Here is a 27753-nt window from a genome sequence, read left to right on the forward strand (position 1 = left end):
TATATATTTTCGGAAATCTTCTTATCTTATGCAGTATTGCTTCTCAAGTACAGTTTATCTCCTGATTTTTGAACTGGGAATGAAATCCCTAAATCAAATAACAAATTATATTAATTTATAAATATAGATAGATAGATAGATAGATAGATAGATAGATAGATAGATAGATAGATAGATAGATAGATAGATAGATAGATAGATAGATAGATAGATAGACCAACGCATTCTCATAGACAGACAGACAGACACATAGATGGATGGATGGATGGATGGATGGATGGATGGATGGATGGATGGATGGATGGATGGATGGATGGATGGATGGATGGATGGATGGATGGATGGATGGATGGATGGATAGATAGATAGATAGATAGATAGATAGATAGATAGATAGATAGATAGATAGATAGATAGATAGATAGATAGATAGATAGATAGATAGATAGATAGATAGATAGATAGATAGATTTAAAAACACATTGAGAGATACATATTATATGCCTCTTTATTAAAATTGATATGTACAATATGATGAAGTATGCATATCATTTTTTTACAGACCTCTGTTCTTAATCTTGTGCTGGCCAGTATTATATTTTTATCTCATGTAGTTTTCCACTATGTTGATACATAAATTAAAGCTCAGATCAAATCCCTCATCCCACACCACACACACTGGAAACACTTACAGTCTGCGTTGCGGTTTCATTAGCATATTTCTGTATCACAAGCTTTTTCTTTATCTAACTAATACAAAGGTGAAACTATCTCCACTAAAAGAAGAAGAAAAAAACATGCCAGCCAACTCACCGGAGACCCGGGGAGACATTGAAAGACTACGAAGAGTCGGTATAGCATACAAACTCAAGTTAAGAAAAGAAGCGAGGGAATCAATAGTGCAGAATGCAGATTGTGTGAGAGAGCGGTGAGCTTCGTGTCTATTCCGGTTCCATTTACAGTAAATAGCCAGAAAGCCAAAAGCACACTTTCACACTCAGGGGTCTCATTCAATGCTTTCTAAATATGACATATTCTTCAAAATAAAGCTTTTTCTTTCCATGTAAGAAGCACATTTAGTAGGAAAGGCAACTGAGCGCGTTGCTCTGACGGCATTTGAGCAGCTTGAGGAAGGTCTCCACCTTGTGGGCGTCCTTCTTGAAGCAGGTGAGAAGGTTGTAGTCCCTGAGGACAGACTCCAGCACCTCCGGAGACTGTCCATCGGACGGAGCCAGCGCGTGTTCGATGACGGATGAGGACGTCAGAATTCCTTCATCCAGCATCTGTGGAGAAACCAGGGTGAAGTGACGCCAGCGTGTGAGGTATGTTAGTGTTCTCACTGATTTACCTTGCGGATGAGGACCACCACCCCTTGCTCCAGGCTGAGCAGTTTATCAGAAACCCACTTGGTCTTGTTGAGCAGAGCGTCGGGGGCGTCATCGTAACGATCCAGAGTAGTCTGCAGATACATCAGGGGCTCCATCCACGACTGCACCAGAATCAGGACCGAGTGAAGGAGCCATTTGTCCTGCAGAAAACACAGTGGAGACGTCAAAGGGATCTAGATATTGATTTCATTTCATTTGTGACATTTGTTTTGTAGCCTTCAGAACTTCTTCAGTACAAAAGGAGCATTTACTCCACCCCTAGACTGTATATATATATATATGTATATATGAACATAAAAAAACATTACATTTTACAGTAAAGAACCATTAATGCCAAAAAGGTTCTGCATAGGGAGAAATGTCATGATTTCTTGGATGGATTGTGTGGATGGATGGATGGATGGATGGATGGATGGATGGATGGTTGGATGGATGAATGGGTGGGTGGATGGATGGATGGATTGTGTGGATGGATAGACGGATGGATGGATGGAAGGATGGATGGATAGACGGATGGATGGATGGATGGATGGATGGATGGATTGATGGATGGATGGATTGATGGATGGATGGTTGGATGGATGGATGGATGGATGGATGGATGGATGGATGGATGGATGGGTGGTTGGATGGATGGATGGATGGGTGGTTGGATGGATGGATGGATGGATGGATGGATGGATGGGTGGTTGGATGGATGGATGGATGGGTGGTTGGATGGATGGATGGATGGATGGGTTGTGTGAATGATTGGATGGATGGATGGATGGATGGATGGATGGGTGGTTGGATGGATGGATGGATGGGTTGTGTGGATGATTGGATGGATGGATGGATGGATGGATGGATGGGTTGTGTGGATGATTGGATGGATGGATGGATGGATGGAATGTGTGGATGGATGGATGGGTTGTATGGATGGATGAATGGGTTGTGTGGATGATTGGATGGATGGATGATGGATGAATATATACAGTATATAGATAGATAGATAGATAGATAGATAGATAGATAGATAGATAGATAGATAGATAGATAGATAGATAGATAGATAGATAGATTTTGTATCTTTAAGCAGACTAAACATTGTGAATACAGTAGTCGAGCCTTCATAAAGCAGACAGGCTCCGGGTGAAGGAGAAGTTATGGGAGGTAATCCATTTTCTATGTTTTTGCAATGCTTTTTATATACTGTAGTTTCAGATGAATTTTCAGAGACTATAAAATGTCTAAATCAAATGGAAAAATGTGTCTACTTTGGCTGCGTACAGTGGTGGGGTGACAAGACTCATTAAGCTAAAGCAATTTGAGGGAAATGTTCAAATCTATATCAGCAGGTGTGGGCAAAGGACATATTGAAAAGAAAACAGCCTATTTGTCGATGGAGGCAATTTAGTTGTAAAGAAAGGTTAGTCTCTCAGTTGAAAGAGCTGTCACACAACAGTGCATTAGACGAACAAGACAGTGCTCTGTTAGTGCAGTCTACCAGTTAAACAGAGCTCGTTTGTTCCGAGCTGGAAAACATGGATCCAGTGAACGCTCAACCGGCGTTGACATGCATGGATGTGGATGCCGTTTAAGAAGATTAACCCCCAAACATTTAGTATTTTTGCTTAATCAGTATTTTGTCTTATTTCCCAGTCAAAATGGTTTGCCTTGTTTGATATGTAACACATGCATTTTTTCCCCCTCTTTCCCATTTCTATTCAACGAAACACAACACTGGCATCTCCTCACCGATATCTGCTGAATCTCACTCTTGGAGTTTGGGATGGGGAAGGGCTTGCTGTGGCACATGTTTCCTCCCTGGTTTCTCAAAGCATGCAGAGGATACGGGACAAACATCTCCTCCTGTTGGACACACAGGAACAAAGGATAACTGCATTGAATGTTGGTTTCAGAGCAGTACCACACAGTAAAGCCGTCGTTATAAATATTTGAAATGATAAATGAAATTACACCAATGTTCTCTGCATATTTTCCTACTGAAAAGAGACAATCCATCTAAGTACAGTGAAATGATCTAGCTAGACTGATAGGCATCTCACAGTGTTTATAATGAGTCTGATTATTCATTAAGATTATAGTCTCATTAATTCAAAGTCATGCACACAGCCGACAATAATGAGGCAGGGTTGATTAAATGAAACAGAATAATGACATTAAATGAAAGAAACTTGCTATCAGTATGGCTAATAATATCTTAGCTGATGAGGTTAAATGAAATTGGTTATCTGATTTAGAATTTTTTAAGAAGAAGAAAAAAACAACAAGTAACACTTTATTTTGCTGGTCCACATTAGACATTCTGTCGCAGCCCATTCTCACTCCCAAGGCGTCACCTAACTGACGCCTTGGGAAGCATTTGGACATGCTTCAATATCTGACGCTTTAGGCGCCCTTTAGCGTCAGTTAGATGACGCCCTAGGATCGCGTGTATCCCACCCCCACCCCACACCTAAACATAACCGCGTCCTCTAACTGACGCTTTCCTTTAGCGTCAGTTAGATGACGCCGTAGGATCGCGTCATGTAAGTGACGCTAAAGGGCGCCTAAAACGTCAAATATTGAAGCATGGTCAAAGGTGACGCCTTGGGGTGAGAATGCGTTGTCTGTCGATATACGTAATTGCACCTGTCAAGAAATAACCTAACAATACACCAATTCTCAACTAATACTCTAATGAGAGCTATAGTTAAAGTCAACAGAATGTCTAAAGGGGACCAACAAAATAAAGTGGGACCAACATTTGCAAAAACGGTAACACTTTACAATAAGGTTTCATTAGTTAACTACATGAACTAAGAATGAACAGCACTTATACAGCATTTATTAATCTTATGTGATGCTAGTTTGTATTTATTAACAGTAGTTAATGCAACATGAACAAACAACGAACAACTACTGTAAAAATGAATGCGCTTTATCTAATAAAAAAAATTGTGGCAACAGATTACAAGCAATATTATTAATTCAATTTAACAATAGAATTGAGTAATAACTAATCAAATTAATTCATTAAAAGTTAACCATTTAAAATGAGTAAAACTTTTTTTTTAGAAAGTATGTTTAAGTCACCATTGTGGTGATCAGCGTTTGTTTTAGTTTTGCTTTAAAATGACGGTTTTCTCCTTCAGTGATTCTACTTGATCACATCAGATGTCTTCAATGTTGGCAATATAAAATAAAAATAATGTAAAATAATTAATCTTTGACGTCTGTCTGTTATTCAGATATTTTTGTTAAATTTTTTGGTGTAAACATTACTCATTTTAAATTGGTTAACATTTAAGGAATATTTTGATTAAGTTTTACTCAATTCTAATTTGTTCAATTTAATTCATAATATTGCTTGTAATCTGTTGCCACAATTTTATTGATTAGATAAAGCATATTCATTTTTACAGTGAAAGATTAACAAATACAATAACAAATGGTTAGTTCATGTTAGTTAATTAGTTAAAGCATGTTGTGAATGTTAACAAATGAACCATAGAGTGTTACCACTATAACTTCATATGCTATAATAAATCATTTGATATGCTCTAGAGTTAACAGTAAATGTCAATAGACTTTGATTAATGGACAGAGAGGGTTCACTCACAAAAAGAGTGCATGACTCTTCAGACACACGGTAGATGAGCTCTGCATGCTGGATGACACGATCTAGAAGTTTCTCTTGGGAGATTGAAGTACAGTGTGTGAGAGATCCGGTCTCGTCCTTGCAGTCCAGAGGAACGGCCTGAGAAACCCAGAAACGCCAGAGCGACACACAACACAGCCAGAGCTGCAGAACTAAAGAAACACACACAGAGTAATTCACTGCTTTGGAAAGTCTGTAAGGCCAATAAGCCTTAGAAATATTTACTTTCAGCAGATTGCACTTTTCATTGCGTATTTGAAATGTGTTCAATAAGCGAACTCTGTTTTCTTTACAAAGCGAATGCATTTCTTCAAGGCTATAGCTCTAGGCAGATTTCCTTGCAAAAAAACAACAACTAATAAAGATCTGGAGTCAATATACCTTTAACCCTGTTCATTTTGCAGATTTGTCTATGGCCACTTGCCTGAATTAGAGGCACACATCGCCTTAATATAATATTGTCAGAGATCCATAGATTCATCAGCTCCTGCTTTAGTGTAAGAAGAGACGTGGCCTTCTCTTCAGACTCCTTCATATTCAAGACTTTAACCTGAGGTGTGACCAATACCTCAATGAGTACCACTCAAAATAATCCAGCTTTTTATTAATGAATGGGAAGTTACTAAAAATATAGCTTTCCAAGACACTAGCAGCTTATTTATAGTTAAGCTACAGTCAAGCTATACTTTTAAACAATAGGACAATGCGTAGTTTGTTATAGACTACAAAAATATGCTTAAACAGTATAGTATTGTAACATACAGTATATGTAATGTTTTTATATAAAGCCTACTTATGTTTTTTTTGTTGATAACAATACATTATTTTTTACAATAACAATTAACTGTTTAAATGTTTAGGGCCAGAAATTGAAAATTGACATTCAGTTTGGAGTTCAGGAGATTGTCTTGACCAGGAGCCCTTAATGCATTATTATTATTATTATTATTATTATTATTACTAACCTTATTATTAATTTTATTATAGACCTATTCTTTCATACTTAATTAAATTATTTTTACTTTCTTTTTTTTTTTTTTTTTTGGTTTAATTGTGTCTGTATATACATTGTCTTTTTGTATACTTCTAGTTTTATGACTGTTGTATTGCTGTAATTTTTAACTCTTTTTTTTCTAGTTACGAGCCTAATAACATCTGGCAAAGGGACTACCAATGAAAACTAGCCTTTGGGCTAAATTGGGTACATTTACATTTAAGAATGTTTATTAATGTACACTGTCCCTTTTCTAAATAAATAAATAAATAAATAAATAAATAAAAATTGGTTGATTAGATTGCATTAATGAGAAACTGAACCGGTGTTCCTAATAATCCTTTAGGTGGGGTTTCTTATATATATATATATATATATATATATATATATATATATATATATATATATATATAAAGAAAGTGGGTTAAGTTTATGGTATCATAAGTAAATAATAGGTATTCACCAACAATGGTTCATACATAATATTCTGTCAGGTCACCAACCAAAGCACAGATCTGGGAATCTGTTGCTTCTGTTTTGAATTTCCCTGGATTTTTTTTTTGTATTTGTTTGTATACGCTTGAGGTTCTTTTGTATCATATTATCTCTAGAATGTATCTTTTGTATTTATTAGACAATTCATATGATTCACATATCTTTAAAGCTTTTCTCTTCCAGTCGGGAAGCAGGCGGTTGCTGAGATGAGCTGATTTTGTCTCTGTGATATATGAAGTTTTTCAAAGATCCTATAGTCTGCCAGCCAAGAGAATCTCTCTCAGAACATAATCCACATCAGGATACTGAAATAACACCGTTGCAGGTGGGCGGCGGACTTCATTAAGTCCTGAATATAGCAATTCTCCTCTCGATTATGCTGATTTGTCCTACATATTTGAGTCCCCAAACCACACAAATGTGGCTTAATCCAATTTGAACATCAAAAGGGATGGATTGAGTCTGTAAATATTTCAGAATTAAGCCCACTTTGTTGGTCCGATTCACATTATAGCAGAACCAACAGACAGCAGAATAGATGTGTTCGTCTATTTATGTAATCCAACACACCTACTCTATAATAACAGTTTAATATATGTTACATTTTCAGGGCAAAACCGGAATTTTTTTTTTTCCAGAAAAACTTTCAACACAAAAAACAGAAAATTCCTTGGCAATAAACAACTTTGCAAAACTATGTAACTTCAATGGTAACTTCGCGTCTGCTACCATGTTGGATCCATGGGTATAAACAAACTGCCCCGGTGTGTCGTATAAAGAGCCTAAGTCCCGCCCCTTCCGGCTCATGGGACCTTATTTCGGAAAAAAAATATGAATGGTAGTCAATGGCGAGAGCCAACTTATCTTTTTATTCCGTCTGAACTGTGCCCTCAATTACACATATGATGTTTGTCAACTTAAAAGATAATTCTGAAAGTCAAAAATGTCGCAGTTTGTCATAAAACAGAAGAGTAACATTTAGTTTTATGTGAAAATCGCTCTATGAACTACATCTCCCAGGAAGCGAAACAACGAGTGAGATCCGCTGCTTGTGTATGTGCAGTCTGGTACACTCAGGTATGACGGCGTAACGTTCAGATTATAACGTAAGACTATAGAAACAATGACAGACAGCCTCAGTAAAGTAAAGTTAGCTACATTCATTGAGAGAAAATGTGCGCCTTTGGGGTTTGTAGTCTTTGTAATTACGTATTTTCACAGTCTTATACCTCAACGGTTTTACATCAAACTGCGACTTTCTTTACTTTAAAATGTATCTTTTAAATTGACAAACATCATATGTGTAATTCAGGGCACAATTCAAACGAGATCAAAATATTTGTTGTCTCTCGCCATTGACTACCATTCAAAATTTTTCCGAAATAAGGTCTCATGGTAGTCGACCGGAAGGGGAGGGACCAACCCGATCTCACGGGAATTCGTACGAATTTTACGAGGTGGCTAATTCGTAACAATTTGTACGACCTCACTCGTACGAATTAGTACGATTTAGCTAATTCGTACGAATTAGTGCGATTAAGCTAATTCGTACATATTTTACGGATTAGCAAATTCGTATGAATTCGTACGAAGGACCTACCCCTGACCCCGCCTCTAAACATAACCGTCACATGGGTTTAGACAAATCGTACAAATTTGTACGAGTGAGGTCGTACGAATTAGCCACTTTCGAATCATTCGTACGAATTCGTACGAATTGGTCGTGAGATAGGGTAGGAGGGACTTAGGCTCTCTATAGACGTCGTCATCGTCTTGCTGCTCCCTTCCCGTTCTGTGATTGGTCCCCTCACTGAGGCAAAAATCTGGTCCATGGTATCCAGATTACCTAGCAGTGTGAATAAAATTGCGCTGCGCAAAGGCAGTATGGGTAGACTTCATCGTACTCATATTCTATTCATAATGCGAGTCTAATACTGCTTTATAGGTCTTTGATTATGAGGCGTGCCTTAACCGAAGCAGGAAAACAAAAAACTCTGCACTCAATTGGATAGACCTACGACCAATCCGAGCAATGCAGTAAGTCAGCTACATAGTTGTCAACAGAACTCAACTACTCAGTAGTAAAATAATGAGTGTTGCTTCTTTTACTTGGTCATCCATGAGTGTGACCAAACGAGAAACCACAACGACCACAGGGTTTTCATTGCGTCCCATCTTCTTAGCGACCATCGGAGCCAGCTGGTGAATTACACTTTTGCCGAATCCCGTAGGAAGGACGTCGAACACATCTTTCCGATCGACAAATGCCTTGATTGCAGTTCTCTGTTCGTCTATTAAAAGGACTGCGCTGTCGATTTCTCGTAAAACAGACGTGATGGCGGAATCTATACATCTCAGTTCTCCAGCGGCGGCCATCTTTGAGGGAAACCAGTTCAACCCAAGCACTCTTTGATTACGTAACTGCAGATCATCTGTCCATCGTCGTATAAAGCCCGCCTGAACTGATCATAATCACTCCTCAATGGATCGAGTCAATTCACTTCACTCAATTGATTTTAAATTGTGATTGACATTAAATCGTCCTGTCCTTTCTTTGTCCTTTGCAGTGACTCAGTGATTTTTCGGGGTCACAGCAGTTCACTTCACAGTGTTCAAAGGGTCGGTCTGAGTGCCAATGAGATCAGGAGGATGAGAAACAGTAGCTGTCCAAAGACACACTGGACGTCAGAAGCTGTTATTTATTCACACATCCTCCTGCAAACACCTGCAGCCCAAATTGTTTTGTCACCTGTCCCACCCAAACCTATCAAACGTCTTAATCTCTTAATCTAGTCTTAATCTCTATCCACGTGTCAATTTTCTTCTCATTGCCATGTTTTTTTTTTTTTTTTTTTTTTTTTTTTTTTGCTTTATTTTTTGACTCGGGAATGAGGTGTGCTGACATAAATACACTAAAAATGTTATATGTAACTGCCTCTTACTTTGTATTTTAGTCTTGCTTTCCAGTAATCTTACACTACACAGATTCTTCAAGTCCCCTTTAAAATTCATTCTTCTCAAAATGATGTTTTCCTGTGAAAATAATTTCTTCCTGCCTTAAAATATCTCAAATTTTACTTTCTCAAATTGGTTTAATTCAGAAAGCAAAAACTGATTCAAAATGACATGATGTTAAGTCTTTCTGGATTGAATGGATTTATACTTAAAATTTGAAAATAATATCTGCCTAAAAAGTTCATTTTTCTCAGATATTTACAGATGTCTAATTACGACAGAAACGTAATATTTTGTCATTTTGCTTGTCATGTAAATGTATCTTGAATTTAAAAATGTTAGAAATTTGTACAGAAACAAAATCTTTTGCATTCTGAAATCACACATTACTCATTACTTATATAATTACATATAATAATTACAAAAAAAAATAACAAATACATACATAAATACATTTCAATGGTGCACATTAACTCTCTTTGTTAATACATATATAATGTTTTTATTATAGTTTATTTATTTATTGTTATTATTGTATTAGATCCTTTCTGATAAATGTTGTTGCTTAATAGGTCAATCGATTTCTAGGTAATTAAACATACAATAACCAATAGACGAACATATTATATTTATGTCCATTATTTGCTGAACTTGTTTTTGTTAATTTTTTGCCTCCCTTGTTTTCTTTCAGGAAATAATCATAATCATAAAATCAGTTCACGCTGTGATCAAGTTTTGCCACGTGTATTTATTTTCACTCTGAATCCTTTTTTTTTTAAATGAATAAAGCAAATTAAATAACATCACATCGTGTTCACATCGTGAACATCAAAATAAATAAAAAAATAAAAATAAATGCAATCAAGTGTAGCAAACTGTGCAGTTCAACTAACTTATTCAAGCAAATAACTACAAGGTCAAACATGTCCTGCATTCACTAAGCTCAAAGTGAAAAGTTAAACCACAAAAGAGATGCAACTTCAAGACACCCGAGGTTCAAAAAAGGCCCCAATGCCAGATCCTGAATCAGAAAAAAAAAAAAAAAAAAAAAAGTTCACTAGGTGAACACTAGGTGTCGCTGGATCTGGTTCAAGTCAGCTCTGGACATGACATATGTCTTTCAATAGACTAATTACAACAGTTCACGTTAAACTCAGAAGGGAAGAAGTGGACTTTGCCAGTCATATGACTTCCACGTCACCACCAGAGCTTCTTTCGTGAAAGCAAACAGTGAGTAGATGAGCTTTCCTGATGATATTTAATGTCCCAGACAACCTTAGTCTCATTCAGCCACAGCAACCGCAAGTAAAAGTGCATTTCATGTCGTAGAATTAAACATAAATATATCTTGAACTTTTCAGACATTTAACCAAATTTCAGACATTTAACCAAAAACCCATTAGTGCTAAAATGCAAATGGCCTATAAATACGTCATCCCTGCAGCATATTTATGATTTCCTTAACCACTAGGTGGCACTGTCACCAAACCTGGCAGGTATGCTCAGATCAAGGTGTAAACAAATCCGGTACCACCCTTCAGTTCAATAGGACACAGTGTTGGTGACGCTGTCAACATTGTTAGGCCATAATTCAGTACCAATTAAAAATCCACTTCAAGACTTCGTCCCAAACAAACAAATACATAAAAAAATCTTAGCTGCATAAAAACCCCTATTCAAACTATTTTAACCCATGGTTCATGAACACTCATATGCAGTGAACCCGTGGCACTATTTGGGGAGCAGGAGTTTATCGAATCAGTCTTTTTAAGCGCTCCCAATAGATAAAGTCTGGCCCGGGCTAATTCGTGTCAAGGAACGGGCGACATGCCCTCTCCAGATGTGAAGGGTGCAAAGAGACTGGAGTGCGGAGCCACTTTAGGCCTGAAGAGAGCCGCGATTGTAGAACACACATGAATATTTATTATTCCCCGACGTTCATGGCCAATTACTGCACAGCTTCCTCTCTTTTCTTCCTATGTTTGATTGACATGCTAACTAATCAATAACTAATCAGAGTGCTATCAGCTTTATAATTAAGCTGAAAAGTGTGCGTGCATGCGTGTGTGTGTGTGTGTGCATGTGTTGATTTGCATTAATTCAGGCTGGCTCGTTTTAAACACATCCACCCCCCCACCCTTAACCACTAGGTGGCATATATGCATATACAGAGACATGACCTTGAAAATAACACTGCGAAAGTCTTACACACACGATAAACAAACGTAAAATACAATCTTAAAGGGAAGAAATTAATTTTTGATATATGTTTTAGCTTACTTTAAGGGCATCCAAGATGTAGGCGTCTTTGTTTCCACAGTAAACCGTTCTTGTCTGTCAGTCATATAATGCAGGTCTATGGTCACCACCTCAAAGAGCATGCACAGAGAAGTCCAGATTAAACATGATTTAATGACTCGTAAATGTTACATGAAATCACAATGGAAGACGATTTCGATATATCAACAGACAACGTTGAATTTTTTTCACTTCCGGCGCAGACCGAATCGCCAGCGCCCTCAGATCACTTGGACGTGGCTGTGATTACAAGAGGTAAAAACGACATAAATACTGCTCGTTTTCTCACACAAACCGCTCGTTTCGCGTCTTAGGCCATCAATGTGTACTTACATTTACGAGTCATTAAATCATGTTTAATTTAGTCTTCTCTGTGCATGCTCTTTGAGGTGGTGACCATAGACCTCCATTATATGACTGACAGACAAGAACGGTTTGACCTAAAAACATCAAAATTGAAAATACTGTGGAAACAAAGACACCTACATCTTGGATGCCCTTGAGGTAAGATAAAACATAGCAAAAAATAATTTCAAAGTGAACTATAAAGCATTTTCTTATTTCAAATGATGCTGTGCATTAAAAAAAATCTAATAAAAAAGAACTAAGCTAAATTAAGCAGTTAGTTTGCTCATTGTCCCCCTAAAATATTGTCAAATATATTTCTGCTGAGGTTCGTAATAAGCCGAGGAAATTGCTTCTCTATTTTACAGCTGTCTCGCCGTGTGAAAGCCGCCGTTATATGATCCAGTATTTCAGCACTTGCTGAATGTTATGAATGTGTAAATCTTGACAAACGTTCTCAGTGCCCGTGGAGGTTTCTCTTCCTTTATATATTGTAATGACTCCTCGCGTCCACTTGCTCCAAGCACGGTTATTGGGAAATGCGGCATCCTGATTTACGATGATTGTTATCACTTAAAGCGCACTAAAGCAAACTTAATAAACGCGCGTGTCTTTGTGTAGGAGGGAGGCTTTGGAGCTCTGAAGCCGGCAGTGCTCAGTACAGGCGATTGTGACAAATAAATTATCTGAAAGGAGCCAATGCATTGTTTTCTAATGAGGATTTGCCAACGGCCAATGTGTGTTTTACAATGTGATAGCAATTATCCCTGGGCGAATATGAGAATGAAGGGCGAGATGAAATTATTCTTCCTCATGACGGCCGTAATTAGGTCATTGCGCTTCCATCTTCTTGCCAGCCAACAGAAAGATATGTGGAGAAAATAAATGTTTAATGTATTGGAGGGCTGGATTGTTTTGATATATAAAAAAGGCTTTTATATGTTCCAATTAGCATTAGTGCCTTTGGAAGACGCTTAGCAACTCAAATGAATCAGGGCATGTGTGTTAAAAATGTCTGCTTTGCTCAAATTAAAATGAGGCATTAGTGCATCAGGTTACTGAGGACGTCGATGGATTTTGTGGGATATACTGCGGCTTTCTTCAATCTTATTGAATGGCATGAATATTAATATTCAGAAGGAAAATGTGCTCTATTTTAGATATAATGAATCCTATAATTCACACAGCACACATTTGAACAAAAGAGCTTTTCGCTTCGTTCTGAACTCTTGCTGTTGCTAAGTCGGGTCTGTTTATTGAAATGGCAAATGTAAAACTCTCAGTTTTGCACTTCTTTGGACTTGAATTAAACATCAGTTTGCATGTTGAAGACAAGTGCTGTCACTCTCCAAAGCATTCAGACTTACAATTTTCGGTAACACTTTAATTGAAGGGGTGTGCATAAGACTGCGACACCTTCATAACCATGACATGACGTGTGTCTTGAATATGAAGTAGGTTTTATGCATGTTTGTGACAACTGTCATTAAGTGTCTTTCCATTAAATGACATTGACATTATGTCTTGAAAGTTAAACTGTCACGTGGTTGGTTTTGACATTGGCTGTCATGAGGCATTATTATTATTATCCAACCACCTGGCAGTTTAATGTAATGTTAACCAATAAAGCTATAGGTGGTTTCTCAAGTTTGATACACTCTAAAAAATGCTGGGTTGTTTCAATCCAAATTTGGGTCAAATATGGACAAACCCAGATGTTGAGTTAAAAAACAAAGTTGAAAGTTGAAGTTGGGTTATTACATTTTTAACCCAACATTTGGGTTGGTCCATATTTGACCCAAATTTGGGTTGAAACAACCCAGCATTTTTTTTAGAGTGTAATTAATCTGCTATTTCATATTTATGACAGGTTGTGTTGTCTTAGTAATGTCAAGGTGACATAACAAAGACATATCAGACAATGTCATATTTGTATTAAAAAATGTCATAAACTGAGCAAACTTAACCCTCAGGTGCTCTTCTGTCATTTCTGACCAAAAAAAATTCTGTTTTTAATTTCTAAAAATCACAGCTTTATCGAAATGTTACGAAACTTGGTGACATTTATGGCATTATGTATGTGAACACACAAAGAAATTGAGGTCATGATCTGAGCATGCTAAGTGGTCATAAAAAAATAGTCACCCTTGTGGTCTTTGGTCAAAAATGACCCCCATAGGAAATCAATGGGAAATTGACAAAAACACAAAAATTCACAAATTTCTATTTATTTATTTATTTATTTATTTATTTATTTATTTATTTATTTATTTATTTATTTATTTATTTTTTTATTTATTTATTTATTTATTTATTTATTTATTTTTATTTATTATTATTATTATTATTTTTTTTTTTACATTTTTTTAAAATAAAAAAATCGATTTTGAGATTGTTTCAACTATATATTCAAATCCACCCCCACCCCCCCCAAAAAAAAAAGTGTTCATAAACATCTGGGGAATTCACATGCTTCTCCATAGAGAGCTGTACATGCTATCTAGTGGTTACACCATGATTCTACGCTTTTTCTCTATACTGCAACCAGATGGTGCTAATTTTCTTCAAAAAATATTTTTTTTTCTGAAGGCCTAGACTCTATATTAAACTAAAACACTGCATTAATAATTTTTGGAAAAAAATAATATATATATATATATATATATATATATATATATATATATATATATATATATATATATATATATATATATATATATATATATATCGATGGCAAAAATAGACCATAAATATTGCATAAATATTAATAAATTCAATCAAATTGTCTCAAAATACTAAATTACAAAGAATAAATATTATAGAACAAAAATAAATTGCATTGGTTTTACTGGGATGGAAGAAATTTAATTTTTAGGTGTCCGGTCACTTTTGACCAGGAAGATAACAAGTGCGACTCCGAAAAGAAGAACAGTTGTCACAAACATCCTTCATAAACATATGTCATGTCATGATTATGAAGGTGTCATGTTAGTCTTATGCACACCCCTTCAAGTAAAGTGTTACCCACTTTTTACATAAGAGTTTCTAAATGAATTGAGGGACCCGAACTCTATCTTGAATCAAAATTTGTCTCTTTTGACCAACGTTGGGTGTAATGCATTAATTACTGTAATTCAGGGGGAACTAAGATTACTGTTATTTGATCCCTTTAGGAATTTACTCTCTGCTAACAAGGGGATGATGAGGATTCATGATGATTTTAGGACATTACTGTGCATGTAAACACTCGAATGCAAATCCATCAAACAGACAATTATTCAGGCCCGAGGCTCACAGTTAAGGTCTAACTGATGAAGTTCTCGGCAGCAACATCTGGCTCTATATGCCTAAGCGTTCACGCGTGCGAGCGTCCAAACAACAAACCCATCAATCAATCAATACACCAACCAGCACACATTGTGGGCCTATAAATAAATACGGAAACAGAAGGTTGTGTTACATGAGCTGTTATGCATGCTGTGTGTGCGAGAGGTGGGGTTATGGGGAGATTAGGTAGATGACAGTTCTGGGCTAAAGATGCATTACCGCTTCGCTTCAGGCGTAATTAGGCCTTCTATGTTCAAATCCAACCACCTACTCCTCGCCTCGCAACTTTCTTCTTGCCCTTGTCCTTCTGTCACCCTCAGGGGAGACTCTTGAATCCTAATCTGCAATATTTGGTAACACTTTGCAATACTAATGTGCATTAATTCATCCTTAACTACTGCACAGATAACTCATGAAGAACTAAACCATTAATTGATGATTACTGCATCAGCAACTAATAAAGAGTCTATATGATTAATAGATTAAGTAATACATGAATTGCTATTAATTCAATGTGTCATTGTGTATTAATTCCTTAATAACATATTTTCTTAGTGTAAATTACCAAAATTAGTCAAAGCTATGCACTTCAACTTCCAGTTGTCTGCTTTAATTAATCATTAGCTAATGATTTGCAAAAATATCATTACGCTATGACTTTACTTGATGGGGCACATCATTATTAACTAGTCATTTAGTAAATTGCACATGAATTTGCTATAACAATGAAGTAATTAATCATGTATTAATGCATATTAGTGTACCTGTCATATTATCTTGAAGTTGAAATACAAGGCTTTTGGCTCATTCTGGTAATTAGCATATTAATTAATACTATTAGTAAAAAAAAAAGAAGAGTTATTATGGCATTAATCCACAATTATATATTTAATTAATAACAATTCATGTATGAACTACTACATTAACCTTACAGGCTCTTAATTAGTTCCTAATGTGGTAATCATTAATGAATAGCTTAAATAATCATTAGTTACACATTAATTCAGTATTATCTGTGCATTAGTTAAGCATGCTTATTAGTGCACACGTATTGAAAAGTGTTAAGTAACCCGCAGTGCAATACAGAGGCGATCGTCTGAAGAAAGAAGACGCTGCAAACCAGATCAGTCACACCGATATTCTCCCGTACGCCACAAAGATATGCAGCCACACAACCGGTGTGAACCAATCAGATCCAGCGCCAGAGCGTCGCACGCGTCAACTTTTTCCTTTCAGACTCCCTAACCAGACAGATGACTCAGAAGTGCACACTTTTTCCCTGTACCTCCTTTCATCCACACAAAGTACATCTGAGGATTGGCCCGGCGCTCGGAGCTCGGCGAGCTCGGATTATATTTTCTTCAAAGTGAGATCCGAAAATGTGGCACAAATAAAGCACGTTGTCTGCCCTCCAGGACTTCCCGGTTTTTCAGAGTCTCTGAAATCTAAGGCCGTCCCTTTGTTTTGTCTATGAGGATAAAGACTAGTCCAACGCACCAGGCTGGTTTCTTTCATTTTTGAAGCCACTGGCGATGCCTCTCTCATGTCCGCGCCTCCTCGCGGGTTATCAGAGGATCAAACGTAGCACAAGTTGGGTCTCGCTGTCAAACACGACGTCTCCGAAAGGAGAGGGAGGACAGATGGCTGTTAAGAGATGTCTCACGCATATTGTACACAGAGCACCTTTTCGCCATTTTGTGCCTTTTTTCAAAGCAAATGCTAACTTTGAGCTCTGAATGTTTCTTGGTTGTCCAACAAAGCGTCTCCATGCATTTGACCTTTTCACTCGGCAAGGCCGACAGTTTCCAATCGCAGAGGGTTTTATTGTGGTTATCAGATAAGTTGGCTTTCCATTTATTTTCTCTTTATTCTCCATCTCATCCTCTCTTTAGAGTGTGTTGGAGTTAGGTTGAACTATGATAGTCCAGAGACTACTGTTGAGACATCAACTCTGCAGTTAGAACTTAAAGGTTAAGTATGTCATTTGTTGATGTTAATGTTATGTGGACATACATCTACAGTGGATACTGTAAAAATTAATGCGCTTTATTTAATCAAAAAAATTGTGGCAACAGATTACAAGCAATATAATTAATTAAATTTAACAATAGAATTGAGTAAAGATTGGTCAAATTGATTCATTAAAAGTTAACCATTTAAGATGAGTAAAATGTTTTTTTTTAGAAAGTATGTTTAAGGTTTAAGTCAATGGTTACACACCGCTCAGTGTTTGCAAATCTGCTGTGCATTTTTTTTTAATTAAACCTTTATTTAACCAGGGAAATAACCACATTGAGATAAATATCTCATTTACAAGTGAGCCCTGTCCAAAATAGCAGCACACAATATACATAACTACATAAAACAGATTATACAACACACACACATATACAAAAATAAAACAAGATTAAATGTTAAGAGCAAGTGCAGACAGATTTGAGTAATTTGTTTGAATGTAGCTTGAACTCATTTATTGAAATAAGTTCATCAAGTTTCAATGAGCTTTGGTGCCATGAACCATGTTCAACACAATGGTACATACAATAAAACAAAAACATTCAGTGACACTTTATTTCCATAGTCTAGTTTAGACATTCTAAGTAACTTTGCAACTTCATGCCAATTAGTAGACTTAATATCTGCTAACACTTTATTTTGATGCACCTCAACAGATATTTTACTGACTAAGTAACTTTGCGAATACATGTCAACTTATTCTACCAACCCAAACCCTACAACCCTAACCTAACAGTCAACTAATACTCTAATGAGAGATAGATGACATGAAGTTAGTACACAGAATGGCCAAAGTGCACTATTATATATCAATCTTTAAATGATTTCATAGAGTTGCATAATTCAAGGAAATCTGTTTATTATTTTATTTTTTTTAATTAAAACGTTATATACGTTTTGATGCCACCAAACTTTTTTTTTTTTTAAATCAGTTCATATTGTTTTATAGTAAACATATTTTAAACATCCTTAAAACATTATATACGATTGCACACTTTCCTTATCCTCTGGCATATTTCTCACAACATTTTTTTTTAGATTAAGGAATTTAGCCAATTTAGCCTCAAATTATTTTATAAACATTTTTATGATTTGCATTTTGTCCCAGTAAATTCTACTTTTTCATTTGAGCCTTCATTAACAGTGATTATGTAATATTTTTTTGTATTATTAGATGCAACGGTGTCACACTGAAAGAAATCTGCATTGTCAAATGAAAATATGCGCCTTCAAAGGTGAGGGTAAGGCTTAAAAATTATGCATATTGACTAATTAGAAACGTTCCACTGTGAGAGGGCGATAGAGGTGAATGCATATTCGGTATTCAAATCTAAAGATTATTTTTTTTCCTACTTCATATTCGGCAGCCTCAAGAATAACAGAAGTGTTTTGATAATTAATGCAGTATGGGTTAGGGGTCGATCCTGACACTTACAGCCAAGCTCTCCTCCAAAACACAATATCTCCTGCCTCCTGTTTTACTGTCTGCCGCTGTAGCCGGAGTGATTGTCAGCTAACCTTTCTCCTTCTATTTACCATGCTGAGTCTTCACCCTCTCCCACAAACACCCTCATTGGGATTCGGGGCACAGACGAATTGCTCGCTAGGTCCCATATGAAATGAGATTTAGGTAAAAAAAAAAAAAAAAAAAATGCAGAATACTTGCTTAGACTATGAATAAATCATACAAGGATAGAGGGAGTGTAAAAAAACAAAGCATAATTAGATCACTTCAGATTTTTTCAGGAACATTTTGTATGATACGTTGATTGTCCGCCTCATGGCATGTTTCCCGAAGGCCTTGGCGGTTTGTTCATCCTCTCTGTGCACTTAATGTCATGGTGGTATCATCGTAGCATCACAGCAACAGCCACACTAAAACGGGTCACAGGGTTGAATGTGTAAATAACAGCAGGTCTGCTATCTGCCGTTTGCCTATAACCTGTAAGATTAACTAGAGTTTTGCATTTTCTGGTGGTTGCTCATGCAAAACTCACCATCACAATGACAGTGTGTTGTTATGCTGTGTTCTGAATGGTTCTGTGGTTGCTAGGGTGCACTGGGTGGTTTCTAGGTGGCTGCTTACTAGCCGAAGTAAAAAGTGTTCATCCCAAGAATATATATATAACATTAATACTAAGGGGCCTATTATGTATGGATAGATGGATAAATGGATGGATGGATGGATGGATGGATGGATGGATGGATGGATGGATGGATGGATGGATGGATGGATGGATGGATGGATGGATGGATGGATGGATGGATGGATGGATGGATGGATGGATGGATGGATGGATGGATGGATAGATAGATAGATAGATAGATAGATAGATAGATAGATAGATAGATAGATAGATAGATAGATAGATAGATGACTGGATGGATGGATGGATGAATCTTACAAAAATGTAGGATTGAAGCTTGAAAATCTACAATTTACCAACATTAATAGAATGTTTGTCGTTCCAAAATGTAACCAACATTGACAAATATTTGCATATTAAAATGTAATTGATCTTTTCTCACTTGCATCTATTTAACCATACAAGCATTTTTACACTGCAAACATGGTGTCGGGCGGAGTGTTGTGAACTGATCATCATGACATCAGCATATCAGAAAAAAAAGCATACTTTAAAACTACTCTTTTATTTCCTTCAGGAAATATCTATCGATATTGATTGTCCAAGTGTTATTCTGGTCTGCTTTCAATCTAAAGACTAGTCTGAACAAGATAATAAACACAACACACACAAATAACAGTCGTGTAGCCAGACACTCCATTATCGGTAAACAACCGGAAAGTCCTTCTCACTGACTCAAATGAAATGCAGATGGGGCACTTTTAACAAAATACATCCACTTTCAGACTTTGGAATTAACTATCAATGGCTCTCAAAGAGAAAGCCACTGAGAGACTGCTGCAGCATCAATTAGACGGAGGAATGGATGCATTAAAAGTGAAAAAACAAACAAACAAAACTCAGAAAGCATCACATTGTTACGGGGACAAAATATACCTATACACTGTAAAAAAAATATTGTTGGTTTAACTTAAAAAAGTAAGTAATCTGGTTGCATTCAAATTTTAAGTTCATTGAACTGGAAAAATTTAGTTAATACAACGAAGGAGAATGATTTAATCATCGGAAACTCAAAATTACACTGTATGTTATCTGAGCTAAATCAATTATTTAAGTTGATTTGACAAAAGAAAACATGTTTTGATTACTACACTGTTAAAATATTGTTGGTTTAACTTAAAAAAGTAAGTAATCTGGTTCATTGAACTGGAAAAAGTGAGTTAATACAATGAAGGAGATTAATTTAATCATCAGAAACTCAAAATAATACGTTATCTCAACTAAATAAATTATTATAAAGTTGATTTGACAAAAGAAAAAGAAAATATGTTGTGATAACAAATCTTGAAAATAGTTTTTACAGTGTAAACAGCTCTTGTATATCCAGTAAATTATTTTCAGATCGATCTAAACTTAAATGAATACATTTGTTTTCTCTTAAACTCTTTAAAATTACTTTTAAAAGTACTCCACAATCTATTACTCCGCAAAAAGTAACTTACTGCATTACTTAGTTACTTTTTATGGAAAGTTACTTATTCTCACCTGGGCAAAGACTGTTACTTTATAAAAGTAATCTGATTACATATTCCAAGTTACTTGTAATGTAATGTCACCCCAAATACTGTAGAAGGGAACACCACTACCTCTGACATCTCTTACAGTATGTCCGACTGTCAGCCTGTCCTCAAAGTCTCTGAGTGTAATGTGATGTGACATAGACGGACACATTTGTAAGGCATGAGGAATGGCTCTGGGATGTTGCAGTGAGTAAGTCAGCGGCGCAGAGGAGGAACAAAGACCCGCTCCACTTCAACACGAGTCAGTCCCTACCGGCTCTGACCTTCTGCATCTCTCCGTTCTCTGACATGCTTGTGAACGAGTTGAGGGAATGCTGGGGCCAGAGGCGACTGAGAACAAAAGAGAAAAGGGAGATAAGTTATTCTCAGACTCAGCACCCTTCGTATCCGTGAATATGCAACAGTGACACACTAAACAGGTCAGACAGTCATCTTTGCGAATCAGGACCCCAATTAATGTCTCTTAAATGGGGTCTATGTTGTAATAATGAAAAAAAAAGGCTCTACATGACTACTGAATAAATGCATGGAAATTTAATAGTTAATAATACCCAGCAAGCCATTTCGAGTTTGAAAGACGTCAAATAGCCGTCCAAACACAGCCCACACGTCTAGGCTAAAACAAGGCAAAATTTGGGCTGTCAGTGAAAATTTAATAGATGTCTAAACCAAAGCCCAAGAATAGACTAGTCATCAATTAACATGTCAAAGAAATGAAACCAAAAGCCTTTAATCACTATTTGCTTTCACGATGAAATATCGTACATCTCACAAGATATTTAGGCAAAAACAACATTTAACCAAATTCAAGGTTATTGTGGCTAAAAGTGGATTACTGTCATGAAATGACAGTCACATCTATATTACATAAAGAATTGCCCAGAGAATCAGGACAAACTTGAGTAAAAATGTTTTGTATCAATGTAATGACCATGTTCGCAAAAGGATCTTCTGTTCTGTTTTGTACAAACCAGTCAACATGTCATTAAGAGCTCTCAGAAATACGGTATAGTCTAAAATTCTTAAAAGATCAAAGGTTTTGTTCTTAAAAGCATAAAGTACAATGTTTACTTATAATGCAAGTTCAAGTGAAATCGAGAGGAATAGAAGCAATTTCGAACGTCATTATGATCTGGCGAGAACTTCAAGAATATTGGTTTATTTAACCCTTATGCTGCATTAGGGACATTTTTGGTCTTTTGCAGTTTAATTTCTTTGACCATTTTGGCTGTTTTAATGCAAATGGTATGAAATTTGGCAAAATTGTGACTTTTTGGATACATGTAAAAAATGTGATCCCATTTTGCAAAATATGTATAACACACACTGTGTAGATCAAATAGTAACACTCAGCACCATAAAGACCAAAAATGGCCCATTGAAACCCATTAAAACGTTGTTTAAATCTGAGGCTGTCAGTAATACATGAAACATGATTTTTGCACAAACATCCTTTCATTTTGAAGCAAAAGCATTATATTTGCATTATATAGTGTATTCCACCAGATGACGTCACTACATATTTATTCCCTATGGGTGGAAATGCACCTTATTTTAGGCAATAGGCAATGTTTAATAGGTGGCCATTTTTGGTCTCTAACGCGCTAAGTGGGATTTTTTGCAAAGTGGGACTGTGATAATCCAAATCTAAAGTTTTCTCTTTGCATTTAGTTTATTGAAAATAATTGATTTTTTGTGTTTTTTCCTCTTATACAAATCGATGGTTTCGCAAACAAAACTGGTAATTAAAGGGTTAAAATCCTGAAATTGAATACATTTTTGGTAGTTATGATGAGGACTGATGCTGGTTAAAAGATTTAACTTGGCAAAAGTGGAAAATAATAATAATATATAATATTTTAGGCAATGTTTAATATGTGGCCATTTTTGGTCCTTAATGCACTCAACGGTGTTAAAAATCTAATGCAGCACAAGGGTTAATAGCTTTGGCTGGTTGATTTGACTGAAATAAAAGTGTTTTCCATTTGCCCGTAAACCCTAACGCTCAAAATAAATCATTGGTTTGAGTAGGACAAACTTAAATTAAACTAATTAGTTCAGTCAAATTAACATTTATGAGACTTTAGCGCACGCAAGTTCACAGAACTGATATATTTTAAGTGAACTCAACTGTTTCATTGTTTTGAGTTTTATGAAATTATTTTATTTTAATTTAGACAAACTTAAATTCGCCTGAAACGGCTGGGATGTCTATTTCCCAGCATGTTTTGAAAGGGAGAGTAAATGCTAAAATTAAGTGTTGATGTGTTTTTGTTTTTTTTTGTGCAAGATTAATGTTAAGTGGTGCTAATTTAGAAGAATTTCTGTTAATGTTGGTTTTACGATGGTTACCATCATGGTGACGTGTGCATGCAGTGGATTTGAGAGCAAATACAACCTTTATTTTGCTGCTCTTAAACAGGAAGTGTTACTGTGTAATATACTATTATTAACAAGTTAACAAAGGAGTATGTAAGCAAACTAGGTTTACTAATAAATGTTCACATTGAGATTACAGTAATTAAATGTATGAATTAGTGCACTCAACCAATTAAATCAAATCTGCCAGTTCTGCTTCCTTAAACTTTGAATTTCTTCTTAACTTAAAAGAATTGAGGCAACTGATTGTCTTATTTATTTTGAGTTTTGCCAACTTATACGGGTTTTACAGTGCCGTGGGGAATTACTGACCAAGTAATGTCTCTAATCTGAGGGCCTCTAATCCAGAAGATGTCACGTTTCCACATGGAGAAGGACGGAGAAATAAAATATGGCAACAGCCGAACCATTCCATGCACTTTAATCTCTCTCTCTCCCTCCTCTCTTCTTTATCCTTTCTGCTCAAATCTAGGACACTTTTTGTTTTATTTTCATCTCAGTTCTCAGGAGTCTTAGAGGCGAGAAACAATCCAAAGCTCCAGAAGCCTTCAATGTGTCTCTGCGCAAAAAGGGGTTAAGACACTTTTCCAACAAAATTTGTGTGCAAATGCATGAATAACACATTTAAATACACATATGTGTAACCATTGGGTTTCTGTTACTGCTGTTGTGACTGTGTGCAATCTAGATTCACGGGCCAACAAAGGGAATTTACCCAACGGACTGCTGTAAGCGAAGCAGCCACACACAACAATCAAGATAAGACGTCAGCGAACAGCAGGCAGAGGCAGTAACACAAAGGCGGCCGTGTCATTAAAGGAATACTCAAAGGTACAGATATCTCCATCTTACAAAGGAGAAAATTCTCCAGGCGTGAAAGGGGGAAGACGTGAGGAAGCGTTGCGATAACGATGGGAAAGAATGCGCGGGATTTCATTGTTGAAGCACAATGAACATTGTAAACATCCTAATGAACGAATGCATTCAAGAGAATTAGAGTTCACATTTCAATGTGTGGGACAAATGAATGCATGTAGTTCATCATGGCGAGTGTGAAATGTCAGTCACGTGCAAAAATTACACCGAGACGCACATCTGTCTTGGTGACGGATTCAAAATTGACTTCAGTCACGAGATTTGATGAATGGAAAGAGGAAAAAACAGCAGGGAAACCAATACCAATGTACCACAACAGAAGAACAAAACACTACTGGGTTATTTCAACCCAAATTTGGGTCAAATATTGACAAATTGGGTTAACATTTTAAATGACATTTTTAACCCAACGTTTTGGTTTGTCCATTACCCAAAATTGAGTTAAAACAACCCAGTGAGATACCGTCAGGTTATGAACATGTCCACCAGGTGGCGCTCTAACACTGTATGCACTTTGCTCGTGCAAAGGTGAACAAATGGAAGCAGAGGGGAGAATAATGGTCAGGAATGTAAATGTGGCATCAAGAATCCTCCAACAATAAAGGAAGGAAAGGTGATGTATTGGATAAGCCCTGCAGCGAAAATCCGCCCACTCACCAACCCTCTCTCTCGCACTTGTAGACGGACATCTCGCCATGATCGTAAACACTGCATTCTGTTCATGCATCTATTTATCAGATGCATCATGTAATATTTATCCGTCCAGATTTTACAAGCTTGCCTCGCATGCATGAGATTTCGAATGCACTTCTGCGACAGCTAATAAAAGACTGCAAATAATGCTGTTCAGTGTAATACCTATCATAATGAACAAGGTCCATATGTTATTATAATGTATAAAAAAGACCAGATAAGCCCTACCAGCACTTACGCACCAATGGATGTACTGAATCTGTAGCCAAACACCACATCCATATGTATAAAAGCTATCCATATGTATAAATTATGAGCTAGAAATTGGAAGAAAAAAATGGCAGCTGCAATATAAAGTTACATTGCAACATTTTTAGTCTCAATAGTGAGATATTAAAGCACATTGTGATATACATACTGAGAGACCAAGTGAATACATTGGCAGCTGTGATATATAAAGTTACATTGAGTGATATAAAATGACACATAAAGTTACAAATAAGAGATCACAATTACACTGTAAAAACGATATGATCAAGTTATAACCCTAACATATGTTTTTACTTTGCTTTAACTCATATTTAACGTTATATATGTTATACAAGCTTCAGCTAATTTTGTAAGTCAGTTTAATGTCATTTAATTTGAAATATTTTGTAAATAGAGTTGTAATAATAGTATAATAAAGTTGATTGTACTTTACAAAGAAATTTAAGGCAGCAACCTTTTTTATAGTGTAAGATATTGTCAAATTGCACAACTTAGAGATAAAAACAAGATACAATCACAATGCGAGATATAGAGCTGCAAGTCAGAGCTGCAAGATTTAAAGTCTCATTTTAAGACATAAAATCACAAATGGGATATAAAAAGTATATAATAAAGTTGCTATTACACAACTTAAAGCTGTAATTGTGCGACAAAATGTGGCAATTACCTTTTCATTGTAACTTATCAAGCAGAAGCAAGGTTCAGATGTGTGTTTGTTGACCATTAAATTTGGTGGAACAAAGGAATTGTTTCTCTTTAACAACTTTAAACTTTTTGAGAAGTCATTGCACTATGTGTGCTTTTGTGCAGTCCAGACAAGTCTATCAAAACAAGCAAATCATTGTACGGACCCGGCTTTGTGCACAGGCGCATTATGCTGGAATAGAATAGGGCTCTCGGCAAATTCTCTCGACAAACCGTCAGCCGAACAGTATCCTCTAGAAACTTACTGTATGGCGTAACATTAAGATCTGCCTTCACTGGACTGTAGTGGGCCCAGTCAGACCTGTTAATTAGAAGAGGGTCTTCACACACTTCTGGCTGTGGTTCCCAGCAGATCAGCGAGATCAGACAGGGGTTGCGCTCCAGTCTACGGCACACAGGCATATGATTGCTGGCAGAAAAATTAATTAGTGTGCGGGACAAGGTTACAGCCACGTAATGAAAGTTATTGGGCATGTCAGTTCATCACAGCTTCAGCCCCCCTATTACTTTCAATCAGGCCAGCCGGCCGTGAAATAGAGCTCCGTGTGAGGCTGGAAGTGGCGTATCAGAGGGTCGTCCCCAGTGGCTTTTCACATGGCCGATCAGGGTACTTACTCTAATACGCATGCAGTGTGATGATGCCAAGACTGTCACACTCGCAGGCCTGCCCCTCGTTTCAAATTGCCACAGCAAAGTGGATATACTCTTCCTCAGCTCTATCTCTCTCTCTCTCCTCCTCTCCTCTTCTTCCCAGTCCGACCGGAGGAGGTGAGGCTAACCCAGGATGACCCAACGGAGAGAAACGGATGAGGGGAAGAGGGCGCTGGTGTCAATGAACCTACGGCGAGCGCAGAAGAGAGAAGATGCTGACAGATGCTCTGTCTAAGAGGACGACGTCATCGCAGTTCTCACGCTCGCAGCAGAAACGGATCAGTACCAATACCAGCAGACGCACCGCACACACAGAACACACAGCGAATGGCCATTTCTGTTTTGAAGTCCATAAAAGTGCATTTATACGTCATAAAAGTGCATCTGTCCATCAAAAAAGTGCATCTATCCATTAAATAAGTGCATCTATCCTTCATAAAAGTGCATCTATCCATGATAAAAGTGCATCTATCCATCGGAAAGGTGAATGTATCCATGATAAAAGTGCATCTATCCATCATAAAAGTACATCTGTCCATGACAAAAGTGCATACATCCATGAAAAAAGAAGTGCATCTATCCATGATAAAAATGCATCTCTCCATCATTAAAGTGCATATATCCATGATAAATGTGCATCTATCCATCATGCAAGTGCATCTATCCATGATAAAAATGCATCTTTCATCATTAAAGTGCATCTATCCATCATTAAAGTGCATCTATCCATCATAAAAGTGCATCTATCCATCATAAAAGTGTATCTATCCATCATAAAAGTGCATCTATCCATCAATAAAGTGCATATATCCATGATAAAAGTGCATCTATCCATGATAAAAGTGCATCTATCCATCATAAAAGTGCATCTATCCATGATAAAAATGCATCTATCCATCATACAAGTGCATCTCTCCATCATTAAAGTGCATCTATCCATCATAAAAGTGCATCCATCCATCATAAAAGTGCATCCATCCATCATAAAATTGCATCTATCCATGATAAAAGTGCATTTATCCATCATAAAAGTGCATCTATCCATCTTCAA

At 36.6% G+C, this 27753-nt stretch overlaps 1 protein-coding gene across 1 annotated transcript; it reads right to left on the reverse strand.

Moving 5' to 3' along the window:
• Positions 1 to 540: 540 nt before the first annotated feature.
• Positions 541 to 5428, reverse strand: smtla (somatolactin alpha). The gene is made up of 5 exons (XM_039647640.2): positions 5413 to 5428; positions 4993 to 5183; positions 3126 to 3239; positions 1349 to 1528; positions 541 to 1283 (listed from the first exon to the last, which is right to left on the reverse strand). Exons 1-5 carry the CDS (start codon positions 5426 to 5428, stop codon positions 1077 to 1079), a joined length of 708 nt encoding a protein of 235 aa, XP_039503574.2. The 3' UTR covers positions 541 to 1076.
• Between the last annotated feature and the right edge of the window lie 22325 nt (positions 5429 to 27753).

The sequence above is a fragment of the Pimephales promelas genome, chromosome 10, assembly GCF_988280905.1.
Source record: "Pimephales promelas chromosome 10, fPimPro1.hap1.1, whole genome shotgun sequence".
Classification (NCBI taxonomy): domain Eukaryota; kingdom Metazoa; phylum Chordata; class Actinopteri; order Cypriniformes; family Leuciscidae; genus Pimephales; species Pimephales promelas.

Coding starts and splice junctions, on each gene's coding strand:
- smtla (XM_039647640.2), bottom strand. Junction 3,240..4,992: donor AAGAGTCATGCACTCTTTTT/GTGAGTGAACCC, acceptor TGTGTCCAACAG/GAGGAGATGTTTGTCCCGTA. Junction 1,529..3,125: donor GTGAGATTCAGCAGATATCG/GTGAGGAGATGC, acceptor TGTTTTCTGCAG/GACAAATGGCTCCTTCACTC.